General features: G+C 43.0%; 1 protein-coding gene and 1 long non-coding RNA gene across 5 annotated transcripts in view; one reads left to right on the top strand and one right to left on the bottom strand.

The window, feature by feature from the left end:
* Cp (ceruloplasmin) overlaps window positions 1-17915 on the bottom strand; it is a 52135-nt gene extending 34220 nt beyond the window's left edge. For 3 of the 4 annotated variants that reach the window (XM_047564905.1, XM_047564903.1, XM_047564904.1), the window contains exons 1-6: window positions 17704-17915; window positions 9288-9535; window positions 6273-6485; window positions 5442-5615; window positions 3529-3783; window positions 2380-2551 (exon numbers count right to left, since the gene is read on the bottom strand). In XM_047564905.1, the coding sequence (XP_047420861.1) occupies window positions 2380-2551; window positions 3529-3783; window positions 5442-5615; window positions 6273-6485; window positions 9288-9535; window positions 17704-17849 (1208 nt within the window). In that variant the 5' untranslated portion in view covers window positions 17850-17915. The remainder of the gene's footprint in view (window positions 1-2379; window positions 2552-3528; window positions 3784-5441; window positions 5616-6272; window positions 6486-9287; window positions 9536-17703) is intronic. The other variant, XM_047564906.1, reaches the window with a different exon arrangement.
* On the top strand, window positions 11404-16586 carry LOC124993212 (uncharacterized). Its single transcript, XR_007110270.1, has 3 exons — window positions 11404-11869; window positions 14735-14813; window positions 15347-16586. It is a non-coding gene; the product is annotated as an uncharacterized LOC124993212 (long non-coding RNA).
* Window positions 17916-22895: the final 4980 nt, after the last annotated feature.

Raw genomic sequence — 22895 nt, 5'->3', positions numbered from 1 at the left:
TTGCTGAAATCCACATGCCATTAAGTGGGTATCATTCTCTGCATTTACAAATGAAGAAATGAAACTTCAGAAGGGCATCTGATTAGCACAAAGCCATCCCACTCATCTCTTCTTTCATTTGACACATGTGCCGAATGCCTGCTCTGTCCCGGACCCCTGTCATGTGCTGATGGCGAGCTGGGTTCATCCATGTCCATGAGGACCTGACCCCTGTCGGAGGAGTGACTGTGAACCCTTCAGTACAATAAATGCAATGAGCACAGGGTGTCAGGGAGCCCTTCTCACTGGGGACACGTGGGTAGGGGCCTGGGTTGCTTAGGCTTCCCAGGAATTGATCCTTTAAAACATCTAAAGGAGAAGCAGCGATAGCAAGGTGGAATGTGTGTGGCGGTGTGAAGTGGGCAGGTGATTTTTTTTTTTTTTGTACTGGGGATTGAACCCAGGGCTGCTCTACCACTGAGCCACATCCCCAGTCCTTTTTATGTTATTTTATTTTTTTGTTTGAAGACAGGGTCTTGCTAGGTTGCCCAGGTTGGTCTTGAACTTGGGATCCTCCTGCCTCAGCCTCTGAGCGGCCGGGAAGGGCAGGTGATTACAAAGAAGGAACAGCCTGTGAAGAGGCTCGGAAGAGCATGTGCAGGGGATAGTCTAGGAAGGTGGCAGGAAAGGAAAATGGCGCACAGGGTGAGGAGTGAAGAATGAGGCTTGTGGAGAGGGGGCTGGGCAGGAGGACTAGTGAAGGGCAGTACCAAGGGACTTAAGCTTGGGTGCTTAGTGTTTTAGGAGGACCCAGCAGACAGCTGCCTGGAGAGTGTGTGGGAACATGCAAGACCGCAGGAGGGAGACCCGTCAAGCAGGCTGCTTTTACACTTTCGGCGGAATGTGGCGTCAACTTCAGAGATATTGGCAAAGAGGAAGGAGAGGATTAGGCAGCTTTCAGAGATACTCAGGGTCTCCTGAGGCAGTGCTTGATGGGGAGAGGAAGAGGGATGGAGGAAGGAGCAAGGGAAACAGGATGACACTCAGGGTCTGGTCTCTGGCTTTGGATGGATGGATTCATGGGTAGTTGACAATGTCTTTCACTGAGAGAGGAGGAAACCGTTCTGCGCAGGAAACAAAGGATTCAGGTTTAGACGGGCTGAGTTGGACACACCTCCTCCAAGTGGAGGTTCCCTAAGAAATTTGAAATGTACAAGCTCCTTCTGGGTCGGAGATGGAGCTGTGGGCGTCGCCACATCCAGACATCTGGGGAGCCTGGGCTTAAGTCTTCAGGAGCCACAGACATGAGGAGCCAGCAGGCCCAGGTGTCAACCTGCTGCGTGATTTGTAAGATGGGTTGCTGACAGGGCTTCTCGGAGGCAACGAGGCCTGAGCAGAGCCCTAGAGAGGAGGGTGGCATAATCTGGTGACATTCTCCAACCATTGCCTTACCAAAACCACTATATCTTCTCACACACAAGATGGCTACTACGGAAAGGAGAAGAAAAGAGAAAGCTTCCGTGAGGATGTGGAGAAACGGGGACACCTGCATGCTGCTGGTAGGCCTGAAAAATGGCCACCATGGAAAACACCTGGGCATTTCCTCAAAAACAAAACCTAGAGCCACCACACTATCCAAGAGTCACCCTCCTGGGTGACCACGCAAAGAAATGGAAAGCAGGAAACTGAACAGGTGTCTGCACACCCATGTTCACGGCTGCATGATTCACAGGAGCCGAAAGGTGGAAACTCCCCAAACGACCATTAACTGATGAATAAACAAATAAAATACAGTGTACACACGCCATGGGAATATGGTTGCATCTTAAAGCGGAATGACATTCTGACACATGCTCAACGTGACTGGATCTTGAAAACTTTATGCTAAGTGAGATAAACCAGACACAAAAGGACAAATTTTATGCGATTCCACTTACATGAATTACCTGGAAGAGACAAAGTCATAGGCACAAAAAGTAGAATAGAGGTTGTCAGGGGTCGTGGCTGAGATGGAATGAGGGGTTTTAATGCATATAGAGTTTCTGTTTGGGATGAAAAGAAAGTTCTGGGTCTGGATAATGGTGCTGGTTTTACAATACTGTTGAAGTACTTAGCGCTGCTGGATTGTACAATGCCGTTTTCAAAAATACAAAGCAAACTAGTCCATGTCTCTAAATGCACTCAGTGTTTTCTGGGGACTTTGCTAAGCATTTGATAACATTTGAACCCATCTTTTTTGATAGACTCAAATGTCAGTTCTCAAACACAGACTCTTATAACAAGCACCTTAAATATTTAGTAGACTAGCTAAAATTTTAATTTGCTGAATCAGTTGTTTATGATCTTAAAAAAAATTTTTGGATGGTGCAAGTTTTGAAATAATAATCTTTGGGGGATTACCTTTCAGGAGCTGTTAAGTTTTCTTTGGTGAAGACATCCACACCAGAGGGAGCGTAATTCCAGATGATCTCCTCGGCAGCAATGTAGTAGTGTCTCACGTGTTTCCCCTGGGTACTGTCTTTTGAGGAGGGCTTCTTACAGTCACGGACCTGGAAAAAGGCCTGCAAACCAGCTGGAAGGACAGGAAAAAGGCTTTGTTAATGGAGCCAAAGTAGCTCTTTCCTGTTCCCCTGTAGACACTGCTGCTGAGATGGCGGGTGGAAATTGAGGAAAGAGAGGACAGTTCTCTACACAAGGCCGAAAGTTCTAAATGAAGTTTTATTTTAAGAATTCAAGCTTTAAAAAAGCACATCTGACTTTTTATGTACATACAGCTTAGAGAAGAGACATTAAACACATGTGTTTTCAAAATGTGGTACCAGTTTCTGTGGGGTTCACTTGGAGAGTCCTTTTGAGGAGAGGAAAAGGACAAATCTATAGGTAAGCAAAGAAGAGGAACTTTGACCTATCTCATGGGGTAAAGGGAGGAGAAGAGGACTAGAATGCGTGCAGATTACTGTTCTCACAAAATGGTTCTGCATCTGCTGGGCCTCCTGAGAACCAGGCCACGTTGATACGAGCCGTTATATCTGGAGGTTAGAGTAACAGAGGGAGGCCTAGGTTACACCTAAGTTCCTCGGGGGATCCAAATAGTTTTCAAAGATAAGGGATATTTTTATTGCCTTCTATTAAGGAGACAGAGGAGGGATTTATCAAGTTAAGGCCAGGAATAGCCAGTTACAAATAAAGAACAAAGCCCCAAACCAGGCTACTTATCAGCATAATATACAGATCTAGGTTTTCCAATATTGTATGTTTTACAAAACTGAAAAACTGTATGCAATATTATGCTTTCAGGGCAGGACCAATTATTCTTTTCCAGGACTCTATATCTCTTCAGACCTCATTACTTTATAAACATATCAATTTTTTATTACATTATGATATACATCATTATGGACTAAAACTAGGATACCAGCTCAAAGCTCAGATTATTCCAAGGATATTTAGCATTTAGACTCTGATTCCCCACAATCACCCCATTAGGGCAGTGACTGAGACATAACTCTTTTGTCAGCTGATAGCTCATTTCAGGCAAGGATGTCCTACCTTTCAGATGGTTTAGATTCTGGCAGCTAAGCATCCATTCTCCGGGGTTCTGGGCCACCATAAAAGCATCAAACAGGGTAGCAGGAAAGAGATGGATCGTGTCTACACGGTACTGCTTGTTAGTCAATGTTTGCCCATGGAAGAAAGCAGCATGCACATCGACTTCATTGCCCATACCAAAAAGGTGCCATTTCACTCTGTCTTCTGCGCACATGGAGAGTCCTGGCAGACTTCCAAAAGCATATCCATTCACAGCTGCAAGTCGAGAGCAGAGTTTGTGACTGATGGACAGTAATATGTTACCTCCACAGAAAAAAGAACCAGTTGGGGATAGAAAAATCCCAGCACACAAGCAGCTAGCTCTTCCTCTCTTCCGTTCCCATGTCAGACATGACTAGTTGATGGCAGAGCCTTTTCATTTTGGACCTGAATTCAGACTGAATTCACAGAAGGTAAAACCTATTTGCTCTCTTTGATATCAACTACACAAACTGGTTGAAAGTATGTGCGTTTGTAATTGTAGATGTGTGTGGAGACACATGCATACACACAGTACATGCACTCATATGGAAAAAATATAGGACATTATTTAGTAATCAGTTGATTATGGGTCATGTTGGTAGGGGTAGTATGGATGATTTAATTTTTTTAAATTTTGGCTTATAATTTTTCTAATTTTCTACTATGAATTTCTTTTATAATAAAACAAGAAAAGCTTAATTTTTTTAAGATTACAAGGAAAATTTGGAAGAGATATGAGAGAGGAAAAGAAGAATACAGAGGAAAGAGAGCAAGGACCAAGGACCAGAGCCACAAAGGCCTACAAGTTACAAGTGGTGTGGCCTGAGACCTGTATGGGTCATAGGTCAACTTGGGTGGTTCTGGGAATTTTCTGGGTGGAAACCAGTTCTGGGAAGGACTACGAATTAATCAGACGATTGTGGTAGCAAACCTATATAGACTGGAAGTTTGAGCATCTTTTTCTAACATCTATTTCTGTTAGCACATAGCATAGGTGAGATTAAAGTATGGAAAGGGCCTCTCCGGTCAACCCCAGTTTTTTTTCCAGCAAAAACTGGAAACTAAAGACATGTATGTAGTTAGTTTACTTTTCTATTTTGGTAGTACAGTTGTTTTTGTTGGTTTTCTCTGTTTCTGAGTAAAGAAGAAGCTAAACACAAACAAAAATCTATACTTACACGGGCCTAGTTAGGGCTAAGGTATTTTATTTCTTATGCAAGTTCTGAGAGATAGATAATCTTTCTAAGTTCAGTATTTAATGTGTGAGAATCAAGAAAAAGAGTAAGCTGTAAGAAAGGCATTTCTAGAAGATAGAAAGGGAACTAAAATACAGGTGAAATGAGGTAGACTGGGCCTCGGTGGGGGAGGGTAGCATTTAAAAGGAATACCTTTGGGAACCAGGGATTTGAACTATTTTCTTAATTATTGTTAGGTACTTTATAAGTATCATTTTTAAGCACTTAGTTTAATAATCAATTGGGGGCTGGGGAGATAGCTCAGCTGGTAGAGTGCTTGCCTCGAAAGCACAAGGCCCTGAGTTCGATCCCCAGTACCGCAAAAAAAAAAAAAAAAATAATAATCAATTGGTCACCTCAAATAATTTCTAGAATGAGTTTGGAGGCTGAATAAATACATATATGGAACATTCATATGCATTAATCTATACGTAATTGGTGTGACTCTGTCCTTACTGGTTTGTGGACAGTTTGGTTTATCTAGCTTACCTGGTTTAAGGTTTTAATTCTGACCTGTTTAGAGGGAGGTCAAGTCACGTGTCCAGTGTGCTTTGGGATGGGGGCCACAGACCAGAAGGCATTGTTCATGCCAGGGAACGACCCCGCAGAACTGAGTGCTCAAGGGAAGCTAAGCCCAGGTGAGCTGCGGTCTCTTACAGTGCATCCTGTTGCTCTCCTGGAACTCTTCATTGTCCCTGTCGATGCTGGCTGGCTCCGAGCAGTAAGCTTTGATGTTGTCTTCTAGGTACCAGCTCAGGTTTTCATCCACCACGGAAAACATTACCACAAACTCTTGATCCACGTTCTTTTCCTTCTCCTTATCTAGAGAATCTGCAGTGAAAATTTCTGCTTTAATAGATCTAAAGTTTCAGCATGTGTTTTGACTTGTGTTTTCAGGTGATTTATAGTTTTTTGTTTTTTTTTAAGTTTAGGATTCATTTTCCTAATAAGCCACTAATTGGCCCAGTCACTCCTATTCTGTAGGCAGGCGAATGGAACTTCCTGTTGGGTATCCTGCCCTTGGGGACCACTGGGGTATCTGCACATCCACTGACCGTGTCCCTGTGCTTTTGGACAAATGGGAAGGTTGATGCTCAGCATTGCATCTAGCTCTCCTGGCACTGCTGGGGCGGCTCTGCCAGTGCCTAATGCTTGCTAAGCAGACACCTCCAGCACCTGTGCTGAGGTGCCTTTTCCACCATATTAGAAATAGTTACCACCAGGCTGTATTTACCGGCATAATGCAGGTGATTACAGACTCATCACTGTGGAGTGCTGCTGGGGGTCCCATGGGTGGTCATGTCTCCACAGGCCACTCCGAGGCTCCTTGCCCTGTACGCCTCATCTCCTCTCCTGCCCCTGTTCTAGACTCCCCTCTCCCTGGCCTCCTCAGCCTCAACCCTGGAGACTCGACATGTTTAAAAATAAACTGCACCCCCCGCCCCCATCTTAGGCCATACCTTGTGAGCAGGGTCAGGGGGAAGGTACCTTTTTTACAGATTATTAAAGGTCCAATGAGTCCTGCAGCGATGTCCTTGGGAGCATCGATGTGGGAATGGTAGATCCGTGTCACGCAGTTGCTGTCTCCCTCCCCGGGACTGTGGTTCTCCGTGGCAAGCAGCATGTACGTGTACGACTGTCCTGGAAGCACTTTGTCGTCTGCTCTTTGAAGGCTGGTGGTGTTATCCGGGTAGAGGGCCCCTAGAAGGTGGCATCAAAATGGAGTTGGAGGGAATGTGTCTGAAGTTAACCCATCAGTTTGTTCAGCAAACATTCAGCATTTAATAAGTGCCCTTGGGGATGCAGTGGTGTCCCATGTGAACACAGAAAAAAATGAGAGGCTAATCGTTAGGGGGTCTCGAAGCTTCATGGGAATTACTTTTTTATACTTGACTGAGTCTTTAAGAGGCAATGATACATGTATAATGAAGAAAGTGACTTTTAGTTTATAACTTAAAGAACAGCTTTTACTGGGGTCATGGTACGGAAGTTTGAGCAAAATGAATACCCTCTGCTACCATTTGAAAACTTCTTATATGACATCAAATTGTTGTCTGTGAGGTAACCATGGAACTTCAGAAATGTTTTACACTTCATTTGGGAATACCTTAAGTATGCAGAAGTTGAGATGAATCTCCAGGCACCTCCTGAAGTTGATGAGCTCTAACGTACCTATCAAAACAGCCTTGACAATGATAAACTCAAAGACGGTCTTGCTTCATCCATAACCCCACTCACCCTTATCCACAACAATATTGAATTATTTTAAAACAAATCCCAGACATCATATTTCATTTTTAAATGCCTGAGTAGCTATCTCTAAATTATAAGAACTTAATTTTTGTTTAACAAAACCACAATCCCATTATCATACTTTAAAAATGAATGCTAATTTCCTAATATGCTGTCTCTTTTTTAAAAAAAGGTGAGCCAGCATGGTGGGACACACCTGTAATCTCAGAGACTCAGGAGGCTGAGGCAGAGGGATTGCGAGTTCAGAGTCAGCTTCAGCAACTTATTGAGGCCCTGACTCTAAATAAAATATATATGTATATATATATAAAAAGACCCATAATCAGAACTCATCTAAATTCTTTTCCAGACTTGATCCTTACAACTTCAATGAACTGTAGCTTGACCTTAACTTTTGTTGATGAAAATAGCTGATGTTTCTTAAGTTGTCACTATGCAGCATAATTGTTCCTATTTAACAGACAAGGAAACTGAAGCACAGACCATTTAAATCTGCCAAAAACTACTTGAACACTAAGGGGTAAACCTGGGACTAACCTTGGTCTATTAATTTCAAAACCCTTGCCTCAATCACAACAAAATACTGCCTCTTTCCGTGTCATCGAGTACAAGTTGAACAGCCTAATCCAAAATGCTTCAAATCTGAAAAAGTTTGAGGACTAACTTGAAGCAACAAGAAAAAAGTTCCATACCACAAAACTTTATTTCATTTATAAAATTATAAAACAAAGTCAAATTATCTTCAGGTCATGTGTATAAGGCATGTGTGGAACATAAGTGAATTTCATGTTTAGACTTGGGTACCATCCCGAAGATATCTCATTATGTGTATGCGAATATTCCAAAATCTGAAAAAAACCCAAATTCAAAACTTTCTGGCCCCAAGCATTTGGAATAAGGGATCCTCAACCCCTGAGCCGAGAATGAGGCCACGGGACCAGACCTCACCTGCCACATCCCATGGTCAAGTGCCTTTCTGCTAACAGTGCTGCAGAGGTGACTCAAGGTCACCCAGCCACAGGTACTGCTTGCTGATGCATGAGACTGCTCATGCCACCTTAGCTGGGGTGGCGTTCATCCAGAGTTAGGATGGGAGGAGATGGCCGCCATGCGTGAACCCATGTGGGGATATCAGAGGGAAGCCCATCTGCATCCTCATTTCTCTTTCCTCTGGATTTCCACCTCTATTAGGCTTTTAAAAAATTTATTTTTTATTCTTTCTTTATTTAAAAAAAATTAAAATTCTTTTTAAACATACATGAGAGTAGAGTTGACATAGTATACGTACATGGAATAACTTGCCATTCTTGTAATTGTACATGATGTGGAGCTACATATATGAATGCAGGAAAGTTATGTCTGATTCATCCTACTGTCTTTCCCATTCCCATCCCCCCTCTCTTCCCTACTTCCCCTTTGTCTAATCCAATGAATTTCTGTTTTTCCCTCCCCCACCCTTATTGTGTGTTAGCATCTACATAATTAAAGAGAACATTCTGCCTTTGGTTTGGGGGAATTGGCTTATTTCACTTAGCATGATAGTCTCCAGTTCCATCCATTTACTGGCAAATGCCATAATTTCATTCTTATTTACGGCTGAATAATATTCCACTATGTATATATATCACATTTTCTTTATCCTTTCATCTGTTGAAGGACACCTAGGTTGTTTCCATAGCTTAGCTATTGGGAATTGAGCTGCTATAAACATTGATGTGGCTGCTTTACTGTCGTATACTGGTTTTAAGTCCTTTGAGTAAAAACTGAGGAGTGGGATAGCTGGGTCAAAGGATGGTTCCATTCCAGGTTTCTGGGGAATCTCCATACTGCGTTCCAGGGTGGTTACAGCAAATTGCAGTCCCACCAGTAATGTATGGGTGTACTTTCCCCCCCACGTCCTTGCCAACACTTCCTGGGACTTGTATTCTTGATAATTGCCACTAAGGCACATTGTCCCTTTCTCTCATTCTGACTAGCTGAAGGGGAATTGGGCATGGGGGAGGCTCCTGATCGCACGGCATCTGAGTGTACCTGGACATCTACGACGCCCCCTTCCAGAACACACACCACCACAAGAAACACACGTCGTTATGATGAACCCTGATTAACCTGCTAATAAAATCGTCCAGATCTAAATGACACAGTGACAGGTAGGTCTCCTCCAGGAGGAGAGTCCACATGTTAGGAGTTAAAAGGTTTTCATATTAAAAAATCAGAGGCAAACCCAGGCACCCCGGGAGCTGAACTTACCTTCGTGCTCCTTATAGTAGGTGATTCCATGTGAATGGAAAGTGTAAGGCCTGGAGGCAAAGTTTTTTAGATGTACATAAACTGTATCCCCAACTTCGGCTTTGATGACAGGGCCTAGAAACCCTAGCCAGGCTGGCTTTTCTATGGTTGTCTTAAAAGTTCCATCTGTGTATTGAATATAAAGGGCCTTTTTGTATATTCTTCCAATTCGGTCTGGGCCACTTTGAAGATAGAAATTGAAACCCTCTCTGCAAAGGAAAAGAAGACAACTCTATCAGAAGCCAGGATTTCTGCGGATAGCAAATAACGAAAGAGAAACAAATAACCACATCTCCTTCCATGTTTGCCTACCATCCAAAAGCATTTAGTCCTGTTGCTTTAATTATGTGAGGTATTTCTGTCAGGTATTCGACAAACGTGCCATCGAAGGCAGCACAGAAATATGGTGCATTTTACCGCAGTAATTTTTCCAAAATGTTCATATAAAAACAGGTGTTATGGAATGGAATTCAAAATTAAAGTGAAATATTAAAATACAGCAGATAATTAAGGTATTTTTCACTATGGTGCTTCTCTTAGCTATAGGGAAAAAAAAAACCTCAAGTTTGCGAGCAATCAACTTGGAGATTTGAGACTTCAAAAGTTTGTAAGTATAGATCTAAAAGTAATGAAACTATATTGATTCTCTCATTTTCATTTCTTTTAGCAGCCCTAAATCAAGGACAGAGTTGAAGCCATGCAATATGTGTGGGAATTAAAATTAGCTTCGTGGGTATTTTTTTTAAGTATATTTTTAGTTGTAGATGGACGCATACCTTTATTTTTATTTATTGACTTATTTGCTTTTATGTGGTGCTGAGGATCGAACCCAGTATCTCACATGTGCTAGGCAAGCGCTCTACCACTGAGCCACACCCCAGCCCTAGTTTTGTGTTTTTTTTAATCTGTTATTACTGCAGACACTTACCATTGAATGTTTGTGTTCTGATTAGTGCTGATTAGTTGCTTAATTCTTTCCTAAATATATCATCAATGTAAGTAGTAACCAGGTGGGGAAAAAGAAATGGAAGTGAACTCAGTATCAAACTTAAACCGATTCTTAGGCTATTGGCCTTAACTAGAGCTTCCAGATGGCTGCGTGGGACCTATCTTTGGGCAATGCCGTGTAGACATTAAGTCTGGATTTTGGCCAGCCCTCCACAACCCAGGTGTCTTCCGATTGAATGAAAACTGCTCACACTTGGGCTGACGAACTTGAGTTTGTGTGAGTGTGGCCTGCTTCGTCTCAGTGACCCTTGACCTGTTTCCATTTTCCACTGACCCTGTGGGGCTGAAGAACCTGACTGAGGAATAAACTTCGTCCTGTTTCCTCAGCTGCAATCTCACTGGAAAAAGTGAGATGTATTTTTTTCCTTCCCTTCCTCACAAAAACAGGGTTTGTCCAGGAGCGCTGGAATTCCATTGCTGCAGAATTTTAAGATCTTGTTTTTCAAAAGCTTAGGGTTCTGGTTTAATGCGTCTTAAGTTTTGAAGGGCACGGACATCTATGAGGCGTTTTGGTGGAGTGCAGATCCCTGGGGCCCAGCTTCGTAGGTCTGATCCTCTGGGCCTGAGGTGGGGCTTGGGCAGCTGCCCTTCTTAACCGACATTCTGGTGTGTTCTGAGGCAGGCGGGATGCACTGGGCTCCGGGGTAACCTGGGTAGTGGAACCTCCGAGGCTGAAGGGAAAGAGAGCAGACCAGTCCCAGAGGTGATGGGATTCCCTGATACCTGAGACGGAGGGGTGCCAAGGTCTGTTTCCAGGCCGTGCCCAGGTAGTGCTCAGACCTCTGCTGGTGGCAACTGCACATATTTAGCCTGCGTTCCGTGACCAGGGAGCATGGTTACTTGGTGATGGTCCTGGTGGCCGAATGTGGGTAAGGGAGCAGGCGTTGATAAGAACAGCCCTCCTCCGCAGGACTGACCCAGGAACTTCTGCCAGGGGCACCTCATGTCAGCCCCACCTACGGGAATCTTCCTGGATTGTATGATCTCCAGGAGATCTAAAGGAGGCAGGATTGTTCCCTCAGGAAATGACAGACAGTGCTCCCCGTCCTTCCCACCTGGTGGGATGGCCAGGCTGGAAGCTAGAAGAATAAAGCGACATGTTCTGTGTCCATCTCAGAGCAGCAAAATCAGGCGTGGACGCTTTCCCCCTATTTGTTTTTGCCTTCGGATTGTTTAGTGCAAAACAGAAAAATTAGTGGGGAAGGTTCAGAAAGACTGGAGAATGTGGAAATATGTGGCCAATGAACAGAGCACAGGTGTGGACTCTGCCCCAAGCCCAGGAGGATCTGGACAGGAGGACAGGAGAAGTCTTCATAAACACAGGACGGCCGGCGAGGCAGGGGGACCCTGAGATCAGAGCAGAGGTTCCCCTGCTCACCCCACCTGCTGAGAGGGCGCTGGTGAGAACAACTTGGGTCAGACACACACACACAGCTGGGGCTGCAAAGTCTCCAGGGAAAGCTGGGGTTCCTTTCGGGTCCTGCCGGAAAAGCCCTGGGCCAACCAGTCTCACCCAGGCTTGCCTCAGTTCCAGGGTAAGTTCTCTTCAGAGTCTGGACACCATCCTACTTCCGGGACACAGTAGGATGATATTTAATAGAGATTCTAACCGGTGCTCCACCACCCCGTTGATAGCGCACCCTACGTAGACCCGAGTTTAAAAAACTCCATTCTTAAGGTTTTATTTAGCTAAATGTGTTTTTCTATTTGCTGAATATGACTCTACAGCACTCAGAAATACATTGCATCCCATTTTAATAAACTATCGTGGTTACTGTTAAAATGCTTTCATTGCATTAAACTTTTTCTGTATTTATCATTTCCCTAAATAGGAGACTCATTGCCCAAGATTTGTGACTCTTTTCTTTTTTTTCTACACAGTTTTTTTGGGAATGTGTGTGAAAATTACTTTAAGAATAATTGAGCTGAAGCTAAAATGTAGCCAGAGTTTTTAGCATTTGGGATTCCTTTTCTATACATTGCAAAATGCAGACTGTTTTCTTCAAAGTTCTCCTTCACCAAATTGGGAAATATTTCACCTCATGTGGTACTCTGGGGGAAGGTCTGTTTGCTCATGATCTATCTCCAAAGGAAAATCCAATGGTCATTAGGGGATGTCTATTTAATTTCAAGAGCACAACTTGGGGACAAAGGGTCAGTTACTGGAAGCTGGCAGGAAGTTTGTCAATCTGATATTCAGACACAAGAATCTATTATAGTTAATCCTTGAACCAAACAAATAATTCACATTTAATTGTGTTTCTTCCTGTTGACAGTGACCAAATTCTCCTTTCAACTCGCTACAGTGGATACTTGTCCCTCCTAGTTATCACATTTCCTGGTTTTAAGCCAATTGCACAAGTAGATTCAGACCCACGAGGGGGTTTTTAGTGGCCGGGGATTTGTGTGTGTGTGTGTGTGTTGCTTTAGTGAGATAATAATAATGCCGTTCCTCTCATGAATCAGAATTCACTCGAGTGGTCTTCGTTTATGTTCAGATACAGTTGCTAGAGCCTGGGTATTACAGGTAAATTTAGATTTTGGATTTCATTATTTGAGACATAATATGTTGGTTTTTTTATTGCTCCATAACACATACTCACGTAGCAGTATGAAATAACGCCTGTTCATAACCTCACAGTTCTGAGTCAGAGTCTGCCTTCTCTGCTCAGGGCACCCCAAGGCTGAAATCAAGGGGTTGTCTGACTGAGTAGTTGTCCAAGCCCTTGTGGAACAACACACTGCCTAAATTATGAGGCTGTTGACAGTTGAGGTTGGAGGATTGAAATTCCTATTGGCTTGAGGCTATCAGCTGGGGCCTCTCTCAGCTCCCAAAGACCACCCTATGGGTCAGAAGTGGCCCTTCCCAGCTCAGTCAGCAGCCCTGTGTAGAATGCCCCAGGTTTCTGATCCCTCCACTTTCTCTTCTGCCACTAGAGGACTCCACTTCCAGACGAGGCCCCCCAGGCAGCCTCCCTGAGGTTGGCTGCACCATTGGCTGCACCGGAAGTCCCGGGAGGGGAGGCTCATCCTCCTCACAGACTCTGGAGGTTTAGTGTGGGAGGTCTTTGGGGGCCCCTTTTAGAAATGCTGCCTACCACAGACAGGAATCATGAGGAAAACAGGAAGTCGGCAGAGACTCAATAAATTTACCTGAATTATAGGTCCTGACTCCACCCGCGCAGTGAACGCAGCACCTACGGTCGACAGCCATGCTTTGGCTCCGTGGTTGGGGCAATGGAAACTGTGGTCATAGGTTGTTAGTTTGAAAAGGACGAAATGTTATGATTTAATTATCTCCATCACACAGGCTGTCTTGGCTCAAGTGTTTGCACCACACTGGCTGTTACTTTTGGCATTTGGCAACCTCAGAGAATGAATCATTTTAAGTGAGTTTTCCAGAAAATTTTAGCTAAAAGTTGTACCTCCCTAAGTATCATTTTTAAAAATTTCTTATTTTTGAAAGGGCATTAACGTAATCAGGAGGCCATTAGACAGAGATGCTTCCAGTACCTTGGGTTCCACACAAGCAAACCAAGAAAACTATTTAATGTAAACAGTAAGATAAAACTTCAGTCTACCAGCCTCAACAACTTAGTGAGGCCCCTAAGCAACTCAGTGAGACCCTGTCTCTAAATAAAATACAAAAGGGCTGGGAATGTGGCCCAGTGATAGAATGCCCCTGGGTTCAACCCCCAGTACCAAAAAATAAAAAATAAAACTTAAGTCTAACCAACCAGAAACTGCCAACTAGTCTCTAACTGGGGTCCTTCCTCTTTAACTCATCAAATAATTCTCTTAATCTGATGTCCATAAATACTTTATGAAAGTCTCCTTTCCCGCACCCCATGCCCCAGTGAGTTGTTTGGGGTCTGATGTGGCCAGATTCATGAATGCTGAATGCTCAGATAAACTTGTTAAAATTTTAATGTATTTATCTTTTAATAGGAGTAAAATAAATTCCCTCAGCTCAAGTTTTCTCTCTAAAAATATTTTGCTTGCTTCCCTGTTTTCTTAAACAAGGGTTATACTGGGGGAGGTCGCTGTTTTTCTGATAATAATAGTAAAGATGAATATTTGTTGAACACTTTTACATCCTAACCACTCAACATCATACTATAATAATTATAAATTACACCATAGGGGAATATGTTTATAGTTTGTTGTCTGTTTCTTTAGTCAGAATTTAAGCTATTATTTTTTCTTATTCTGCTTATAATAACAACTTCACCATATCATTGACTTTTCAAAATGACAATGACTGAAAAACTAGATATTATAGTTTGTAAAAACCATATGTTGAGAAAGTCACGAAGCCTGAGTAAAAATCTATGAAGTCAAGTATAAAAGGGTTTTGGGGGGCTGTTCTTGTGCTTAAAGTATTTTTCTCTTAATTCCAGCTTCCTGGAGACCACCAGAAAACCAAAATAACCTGAAGATAACAGTATTATTATTTATCATTATTATGGAGTCAACTAAGTAAGTAAATATTGAACTAACACCTACTATGGACCCAGAACACACTCTTATGTTTACTAATTGGTTTTATGAGTATGTCTTTTATTCTTATGTGAATTTTAGTAATTTAGAATCAGAAATTATATCTTATAGGGACTTTATTCATGGTTTTTTAAGTGACAGATAAGGCCTGATCCAAGTAAATGGGAGCATGCCCTACAATGCCAGGAAAGCACTTTCCACTGCACCCCATTAGAAGTAATAACACTAGCATTCATCCCAGAGAGAAAAACTATTCTCCTAACCAAGCAAGCAAAGCAGAAACAGTCCATACATTTTTCTCTTTAAATATCCACCTGTCTTGAGCTTCACCAACCTTACCTGCTGACCTTTCCTATCATATCCATTGCCTGATTCATTCTACAGCCTGAATCCGTCCAGGCAAGGTGCCAGGGAAAGTTTTACAACATAGCTTATAGTTTCTCCTAGCTTCTTACCTACCTTTTATTCATTTATTTGTATATATTCACAAGTAATTTATTGAGTGCCTCTAGTGTTTTAGGTACCAGTGACCAGCCAGTGGACCTAACAGAGGGCGTTCCTGCTACCTCCATATACATTCAAGGTCAACATCATGCTGAAATCACACCGAAACCCACATCTCAACCCAACACTCATCCTGCGTTCTCTCCCCTTCTGCTTCGCCGGTTTATTTCCACTTCTTTTGGGCCATTGCAGGAGAAGGAATGGCACCCTGTCTGGTGACTCCCTGGTCTTTCACTGACTGGGCGGGGCCAGCTGCAACTCTGCGGCAGGGAAGGGAGCGTGAAGTCGCTGCCACACTCAGCGCAGAGAGTTTAACACGAAACCAGCAACATCGCTGAAGCTCTAGTCACTGTTTAGATGTACGAGGGAAAAAATCATAGACCACCTGGCCAGTGCCTTCAAGAGTTCACACAGCGCAGGCTGCCGTTGAAGCCACAGGAAATTATGGAGCATTGATAAAAAGAAAACAACCCGTCTGGAAGATGAATCCCTTGCCTTCTTAAGCACCCTTAAGTATGCCTGTTAAAGAACAGGAGGATGAACAAGACTTCCACTACACAGCCTCCCGATCGGGCAGGCCATGAGACTATTAAAAGAGAGAATTGTCCCACCATCCCAGAAATCCTTATCTACTTCCTTTACTCTTCTATTTCTTGATTTTTGGAATTAAAGACTTCTTTATTGGAGCATGGTCAGAGCCTGACCTTGCACTTGGTTTATGCCTGATAAACTGACTTGATTTTTTTTTTTTTTTTTTTTTTTTGGCGCTGGGAATCGAACCCACGGCCTTGTGCTTGAAAGGCAAGCACTTTACCGACTGAGCTACATCCCCAGCCCCTGACTTGGTTTTTGTTCATGAACCGTGGCAGGAGGTGAGTGAGCCATGGACAGTACTTCTATTTTTGAACAAAGTTTAATTTATGTCTTTATTTATTTAGGTGCTGGGGATCAGCCCCAGGGCTGTGCTCACAGCAGGCAAGTGCTCCACCACTGAGCTACACCCCTTCCCTTGGAAATGAAAACCACATGTAGTTTCATTCTTTTATTCAGGAAAACACTGAATCTGTACAAAGTAATGTTTCTAGTTAAGCTGTAAAAATATACTCCCAAGAAGAGAATACTATTTTGAAATAGATTTTTAAAAAATAGCAATTGTAAGATGTACTAGTTGTCTTTGTTACTGTGATCTTTAGGTCAGAAAATTTCCTCACCACATATTACTAAATTAATAAATAGCCATTGGATGTATTTGCATGTATTTTTTACTGTGAACAATTTCAACCATACATGCAATTAAACAGAATAGAATATGCCCATCAATTAAGAGTAAGAAATTTGGCATCATTATTTAGCTATTTTTTAAAGGTATAATCTTAGCAGCTGCTGGTTATTGGACTCATTTTTTTTTAATCACCATTAAAATACACTTGTTAATGTAGTGAATATTGGTTTTGAATGACAAATTTCCATTTAGTGGTAAATGTTTAATTAACATTATTAAAAATAGATGACCTCAATATAGATATACTTCCATAATAAAACACTTCAAGGAGAACTCCACTTTGTTATCTTTCTGTGTGGTGAATATTGTTTAGAATAAAGAGGCTTTCAAATAAGACAGGAAAACATTGATATCACATTTTTTTTGCATACATATACCATGCCCAATTCTCCACCAAGAGTTGTACATGCATCCTGGGAGGTATGTTTTTATATCTTTTTGCAAATATGGACTCAATAACCCCATTCATTCACCTGAGCAGTATTAGGCAGCACCATGTTTGTTAAAACTGTATCTTCTTTCTGTAAGTGATATTCTGGAGGATTAAAAAAACTTGCTTCCTTAGTATTGATAACCAGTGAATGGTGTTATAAACTTTTTTCCATTTAGAGTTGTTTGTTTTGTTGTTGTTAAAGGGTTTTCTTTTTTTTAATTGGTGCATTTTATTGGTTGTTACTTATTTGTGCATGCACACAACATAACAACATAATGTGGTCGATTTCCATCCTCAGTACCTCCCCTTTCCCTCTTCCCTGCCTCCCCCATGAACATAGCATTTTATATAGCCATTATTCAAAGAATTTTTGCATCGACAGACAAAAAGATAGATGCTGATGGAAGATGTATAACCATCAGAGGAGGTAATGAATAGGAGACTGAGGAGTTCCCCAGGACCTGAGGAGCAGCGGGGCACCTCTCTGATGTAAGATACCCAGGGATGGAGAGGAGACCAATTAAAGTGTCTCACGTTTCAAGTCCACATTTTGCAGTGGACAGATTAAAGAAATATCTCCTCTGATGGTTTATTTTTTAAAAGTGCTAAATTACAAATTTGGTCCATAAGCAATAAAAACAGTGACTTACGTGTCAACCGAAACAAGTTTCTTTTCCTCACTGTCCGAAGCGTAGTTCCAGGTAGTTTCAATAATTCCAATGTAATAGTGCTTATCTTTTGTCCAGGCTGGGGAACTACATAAAAACAGAAAAATACCAAGCACCCAAAGCTTCATTTTGTCCCCCTGTTGGAGCCTGAGAAGCAATCAAGTGAATCAGAAGCAGGGCATTTTATAAATAAGGCTTTCTTCCTTTATTTGCTTGGTTGACACAATTTAATATTGCACAAGAGTAAATTGTTTTGTTAAAGCAAATAACATTTTCCAATTCAGTTCGGTTCTCGTAAATCCAGGAAAAAAAAAAAAAAAAAAACCGGTCTCAGTTGCCAGGCTTCTCTGTCTACAAATAAAAAGTCAACTGTTATTGTCGGAGTATGCATAACTCTGTGCCTTCTTCCATTCATCCTGTAAATTCCAGGAGGCCAGAGAACATCTCTAAATGCTCTCTTTGTTCCTCCAACAATATGCCAGGGTACAGTGCCCCCCATAGGGCGAGTTCTTAATAAACCAGGAGAAAGATTATGTAAAAGAGCCAAACATGCAGCACTTAACTAACTCTGAAACTCCAGGCTGCTAACTCCTGTAAAAACTTCATTGTAATTTTAAAGATATGACACCTGGTGTTTAACATGCCCCGTTTTAGTAACTAGCAATAAGCATTGTGTTTTGAAGAATTTACCAAGTCTCTGAGCTCTGAACACATCTGCAAAGAAAATGTGCCAGGTTATTCTGTAATGCTATGTGGAAATTGCTAGCAGAGCAAAGCAGGGATTGATAATTTTGTTTGCATCAAGGGCAGCGGTCTTAAGACAGGCATTGGGGTGCATGCCTAAGGTCCCAGCTGTTTGGGAGGGGGAGACTGAGGCAGGAGGGCAGGAGGATTACTTGAGCCCAGGAGTTGAAGAACAGTTGGGAAATCTGGTGAGATCCTGTCCAAATAAATAAAAATAAAGCAAAGAAAGAAATCAGCCATAAATAAACCTGTCTTCAAAGTCAGAGAATGACCTTAGAATGTAGATGTAAGTGGACATGAGTTTTAGGCTGGAAGACTTTTCTTGGAACCGTTTTTACTCAAGAAGCATGCATCTAAATGTATAAGTGTGGCTTTTTTATTTTTTGTTTTTATTTTTGGGTACCGGGGATTGAACTCAGGGGCACTTGACCACAGAGCCACATCCCCAACCCTATTTTGTATCTTATTTAGAAACACAATCTCACTGAGTTGCTTAGCTCTTCCCTTTTGCTGAGGTTGACTTTGAACTCAGGATCCTCCTGCCTCAGCCTTCCAGTCGCTGGGATGACAGTTGTGTGCCACCGTGCCTGACTAAATGTGGCTTTCTTAGTCTGAAGAAAATCTTGATAGCAGCAGACCTCTTGTGTTAGTATAATCTTTATTCTCTGGGAAAGCTTAAAGTATTACCGAGTATTTGCCAAAAGCCGTTGATTGCAATAAGCTGGTATGGGAGGAAGTAGCCTGCATTTGAACAATCCCTCCACTTGGCAAATGCTAGTGAATGAGCCCCACTGTGTGCTGGGCTCCATCCTCAGCACAGGGGATACAATGACTAATCAAACGCTTCCCCCTGCCGAGCTTACTTTCCACTCAGGAAAAACTGCCAATACACAAATGAAAAATGAAATACATAATATTGATGGTATGTGCTACGGAGAAAAATAGATTAGGGAAAGAGATTAATGAGTGCTGGGAAAAACAGCAGGATGAAGATCAAAATCTGATGCTATCAAGTGACCTCAGGCAGACACTTAACCTTGGCTCCAGTTTCCTCATCTGCAAAATGTCAGCCTCAGAGGGCTTTTGTAAAGTTTAATTTAAATGACCCATGGTAAAGCACATAGCAGAGGAATTCCTCCCACCAGCCGTAACAACTGTGTGTGTGTGTGTGTGTGTGTGTGTGTGTGTGTGTGTGTATGTGTTCACGCGCGCTCCTGGCACGTGCTGGGCAAGTCCTCTCCCATGGAGCTACACCTCAGCCCTAGCTGGTAATAATCTCAATTAAATGGCCTGATAAGAAAGCAGAGTTGCAGTCCTCAGGATGCCCCAAGACTCCTTCCACAGGTGCCTTGAGCCAGTGTGCCCTCTAGTCCACCCAGAGACCTGGAGAGGGACGGAGATCTTACCCAGACTCTGCTGGCCACGCCCTGTGCTTTGCACAGGCTGCTCCTTTTTAAAAAGGGTGTCCAGAGGGCTCTTTTCCCCAGATGGCCACACACATCCTTTGGCACTTCAATCTCTGGAGAAGGGGCATATTTCTAACTGGCCCTAAGCCACAGTGTGAGTCAGCAGACATCCTGGTCATTTCCTTTTCCATCTCTACTCTGTGCTCAGACTCAGCACCAGTGCTGGGGATGGAATGATGGTAACTGGAGAAGGGCAGCCACCTCTGAAGTCACTCTTCCAGCAAATTCTACCAACCAACCATCCAACAAGCCACCTCAAATGGTTGCCGAGGGCCCCAGAAAGTGCATTTATGGTATCACTCGTAGTGGAGGTGGCGAGAAATGGCTAAACGGTAACTGTGGACCGGTGCCCGTGAGCCTTCTGTGGCACAATGGAGGATAGTCATGAGGTCCATATTTCCGTTCTGTTTTGTGGTGGTTATCTTCCCACCAAAAGGCATGTGGCTGCTGTGTGGCAGGAAGTGGAAAAGTTCTCCAAACCGAAGGCAGAAATGCTGTAAGGAACCAGCGGTTGCCAATATCACAATCTCCACCACTATAACTCCGGAGTTGGTACTTAAAAGTGTATTTTGGATAATGTTGCAGTTGAGAATTTTTTGCACTCAGAGTTGCATGGCGGCGATGTAGACTGGGGTAAGACAAGAAGAGCAAGATCGGGGCACCAGAAGAAACTCAGCAGACGTAGCACCTCGCAAGGACGACAGCATCTCGGGTGCCAAGCAGCGTGTGGTCCTGACTGGACTGCCAAAGATTTCTAGAAACCTCAGGATCCCGGTAGCCCTTGTAGCTTGTTATAAACAAGGCTGTGTCTAAACCAGCTGTTTGATCATCTGAGTCGAGTTACACAGCACAAGTTCATTTCCCACCGTTTCTTTTTTGTTGCTGTTCACTTAAGGATTTCTGGAGTGGGTGAGTCTCGACTGCACTCAGCCATCAAGGTTTTCTGAGGCTGCATTTGGCTTCCTTGACTCCTGTCTGGCAGGATGGAGCCCCTCCCCGCTCCCCACTCCTGCTTCCACACCTGGTTGTTCTTGTTGGTCCACGAGAACTGACTCCTGACCTCTGCTCTGTGCCAGTGGAATTTCCAAGAAGTGAGCCTCCACCCAGGGCTGTCCTTCACTCTGACAGCTGGAGACTGAGTTTAAAGCAGCAGGTCATTCTGTCCGTGGCCAGGCTGCCTACCCTGCTGCTTTCCTTCTTACAGGAAATTGTGTAACTCTGGAATTTTGCTGGTGCATGAGGTCACCTGTCCCTGGCCCGGCACGGGGTGAGCTTGCAGACCCTCTTTCCCCGTGTCAGCCAGTTCACAGCTACGTAGGGAATGAGTTCTCGGCAGGTCTCTGGTCACTCCGTGTCCCTCTGGCTTCCCACCGATAGGTCATGGCCCTACTCGGCAGATCCTGGCCTGGAAAGCGGTCACAAGCAAGGCAACCGGGAAAGCCCCAACTCTAATTTGCTGAGACCTGATGATATCAAAGTCGGCAGGAGTACGGAGTAGGGGAAGGTCTCTAAAAATGCAGCATCAGCATTTCCCTCTGCCCCTCATTCTTGTCCTCTCACTTCCTTGGGTGATACAGAAACAGAAGCATGTGACTTAGCAACGAACAGAACCACAATCTTGGAATTATTTTTAAGAAGATTAAAGAAGAGTTTATTGGCCAGACTTGATGACACCCAAGTTCTGTGGCTGAATTTTCTGAAGCATTCTCCTCTCTTGACCCATTTTCCTGTGCATCTACTCTACCCCTGGGTCACATACTCCCATAGCTCTTACCAATTTGATTTGTGCTAGGTCTTCATTTATAAAAAGTGACTGAGTGACAACACAGGCCAATGCCCTGTAGGTAACTTATTGCTACCTACAGTTCCTCTAGAAGCAAGAGGGTTGCTTGCCACTCAGGGCCACATGGCAAAGCACTGAGTTTGGTCAGAAAGCAGCCTTGATTGGAGTTTCCATGCAAAAGGCAAGGGACAGCAGGGTCAACGGTTTGGGACTGGCTAATCTGAATAATCTCAGTGGGTATAGGGCATAATTGCTGTCCCTAGTTGTCTAATGCTTGGCTCTATACTGAGTTCAGATGGAGGGAGTCATGGATTGTTGCATGAGAATTCAATAAAGGAGGTTGCTGGGAGCAGATGAGAGACTGGCTCACCACCCATTTCTTTACTATTTCTAGGAATTGACTAGCTCTGGGAGGGACAGTCTCTTCTTGGACAGAAAGACTGCCCCCCACCCCCAAATGTTAAAGCACCATAAACTATAGAAAATGAAAAACATAAATTATACATACTTCACATTAGAATTATCTGTCTCCTCAATTAGTCTGGGACATTGATTGTGCCCATTTTGTGTGGAATCCTAAGTACTCTGGACAGTCTTTGACATGCAGTTTATCAAATATCATGCCTGCTGGGGTGGCACATGCCTGTAATCCCAGCAACTGGGAGGCCGAGGTAGGAGGAACCCAAGTTTGAGGTCAGTCTAGGCAAGACCCTTCAGCAAGACCCTGTCTCAAAATAAAATTTTAAAAAGGGGTGTAACAGGGGGTGTAACTCAGTGGTACAGTATTTTCTTAGCATGTATGAGGCCCTGGGTTCAATTCCCAGCATGGAAAAAAAAAAAAAAAGAATCGAAGGAAGAAGTAAATGTTAACTGTAACAATAACAATCATTAGCATGTATTAGGTGATTATGATGTGCTGGGTTCAGTGCCAAGAACTTCAGAACTTCATAAATTTTATTTAATCCTTACAACAACTAATTTTATTTAACCCTTACAACAACTATTAGGTAGATGTATTAGGTTTCTATTGTAGCTATAATGTGTTACCACAAACAGTGGCTTAAAACAACACCAATTTATCTTAATAGAAACCTGAAACACATCTCACTGGGCTGAAGTCAAGATGTTATGGGGCTGAATTTCTTTCTGGAGGCTCTGTGGGAGAATCCATTTCCTTGTCT

This window comes from Sciurus carolinensis, chromosome 9, assembly GCF_902686445.1.
Source record: "Sciurus carolinensis chromosome 9, mSciCar1.2, whole genome shotgun sequence".
Lineage (NCBI taxonomy): Eukaryota > Metazoa > Chordata > Mammalia > Rodentia > Sciuridae > Sciurus > Sciurus carolinensis.
The sequence above is the reverse complement of the archived record's forward strand: the minus strand, read 5'-3'. Positions and strand labels throughout refer to the sequence as shown.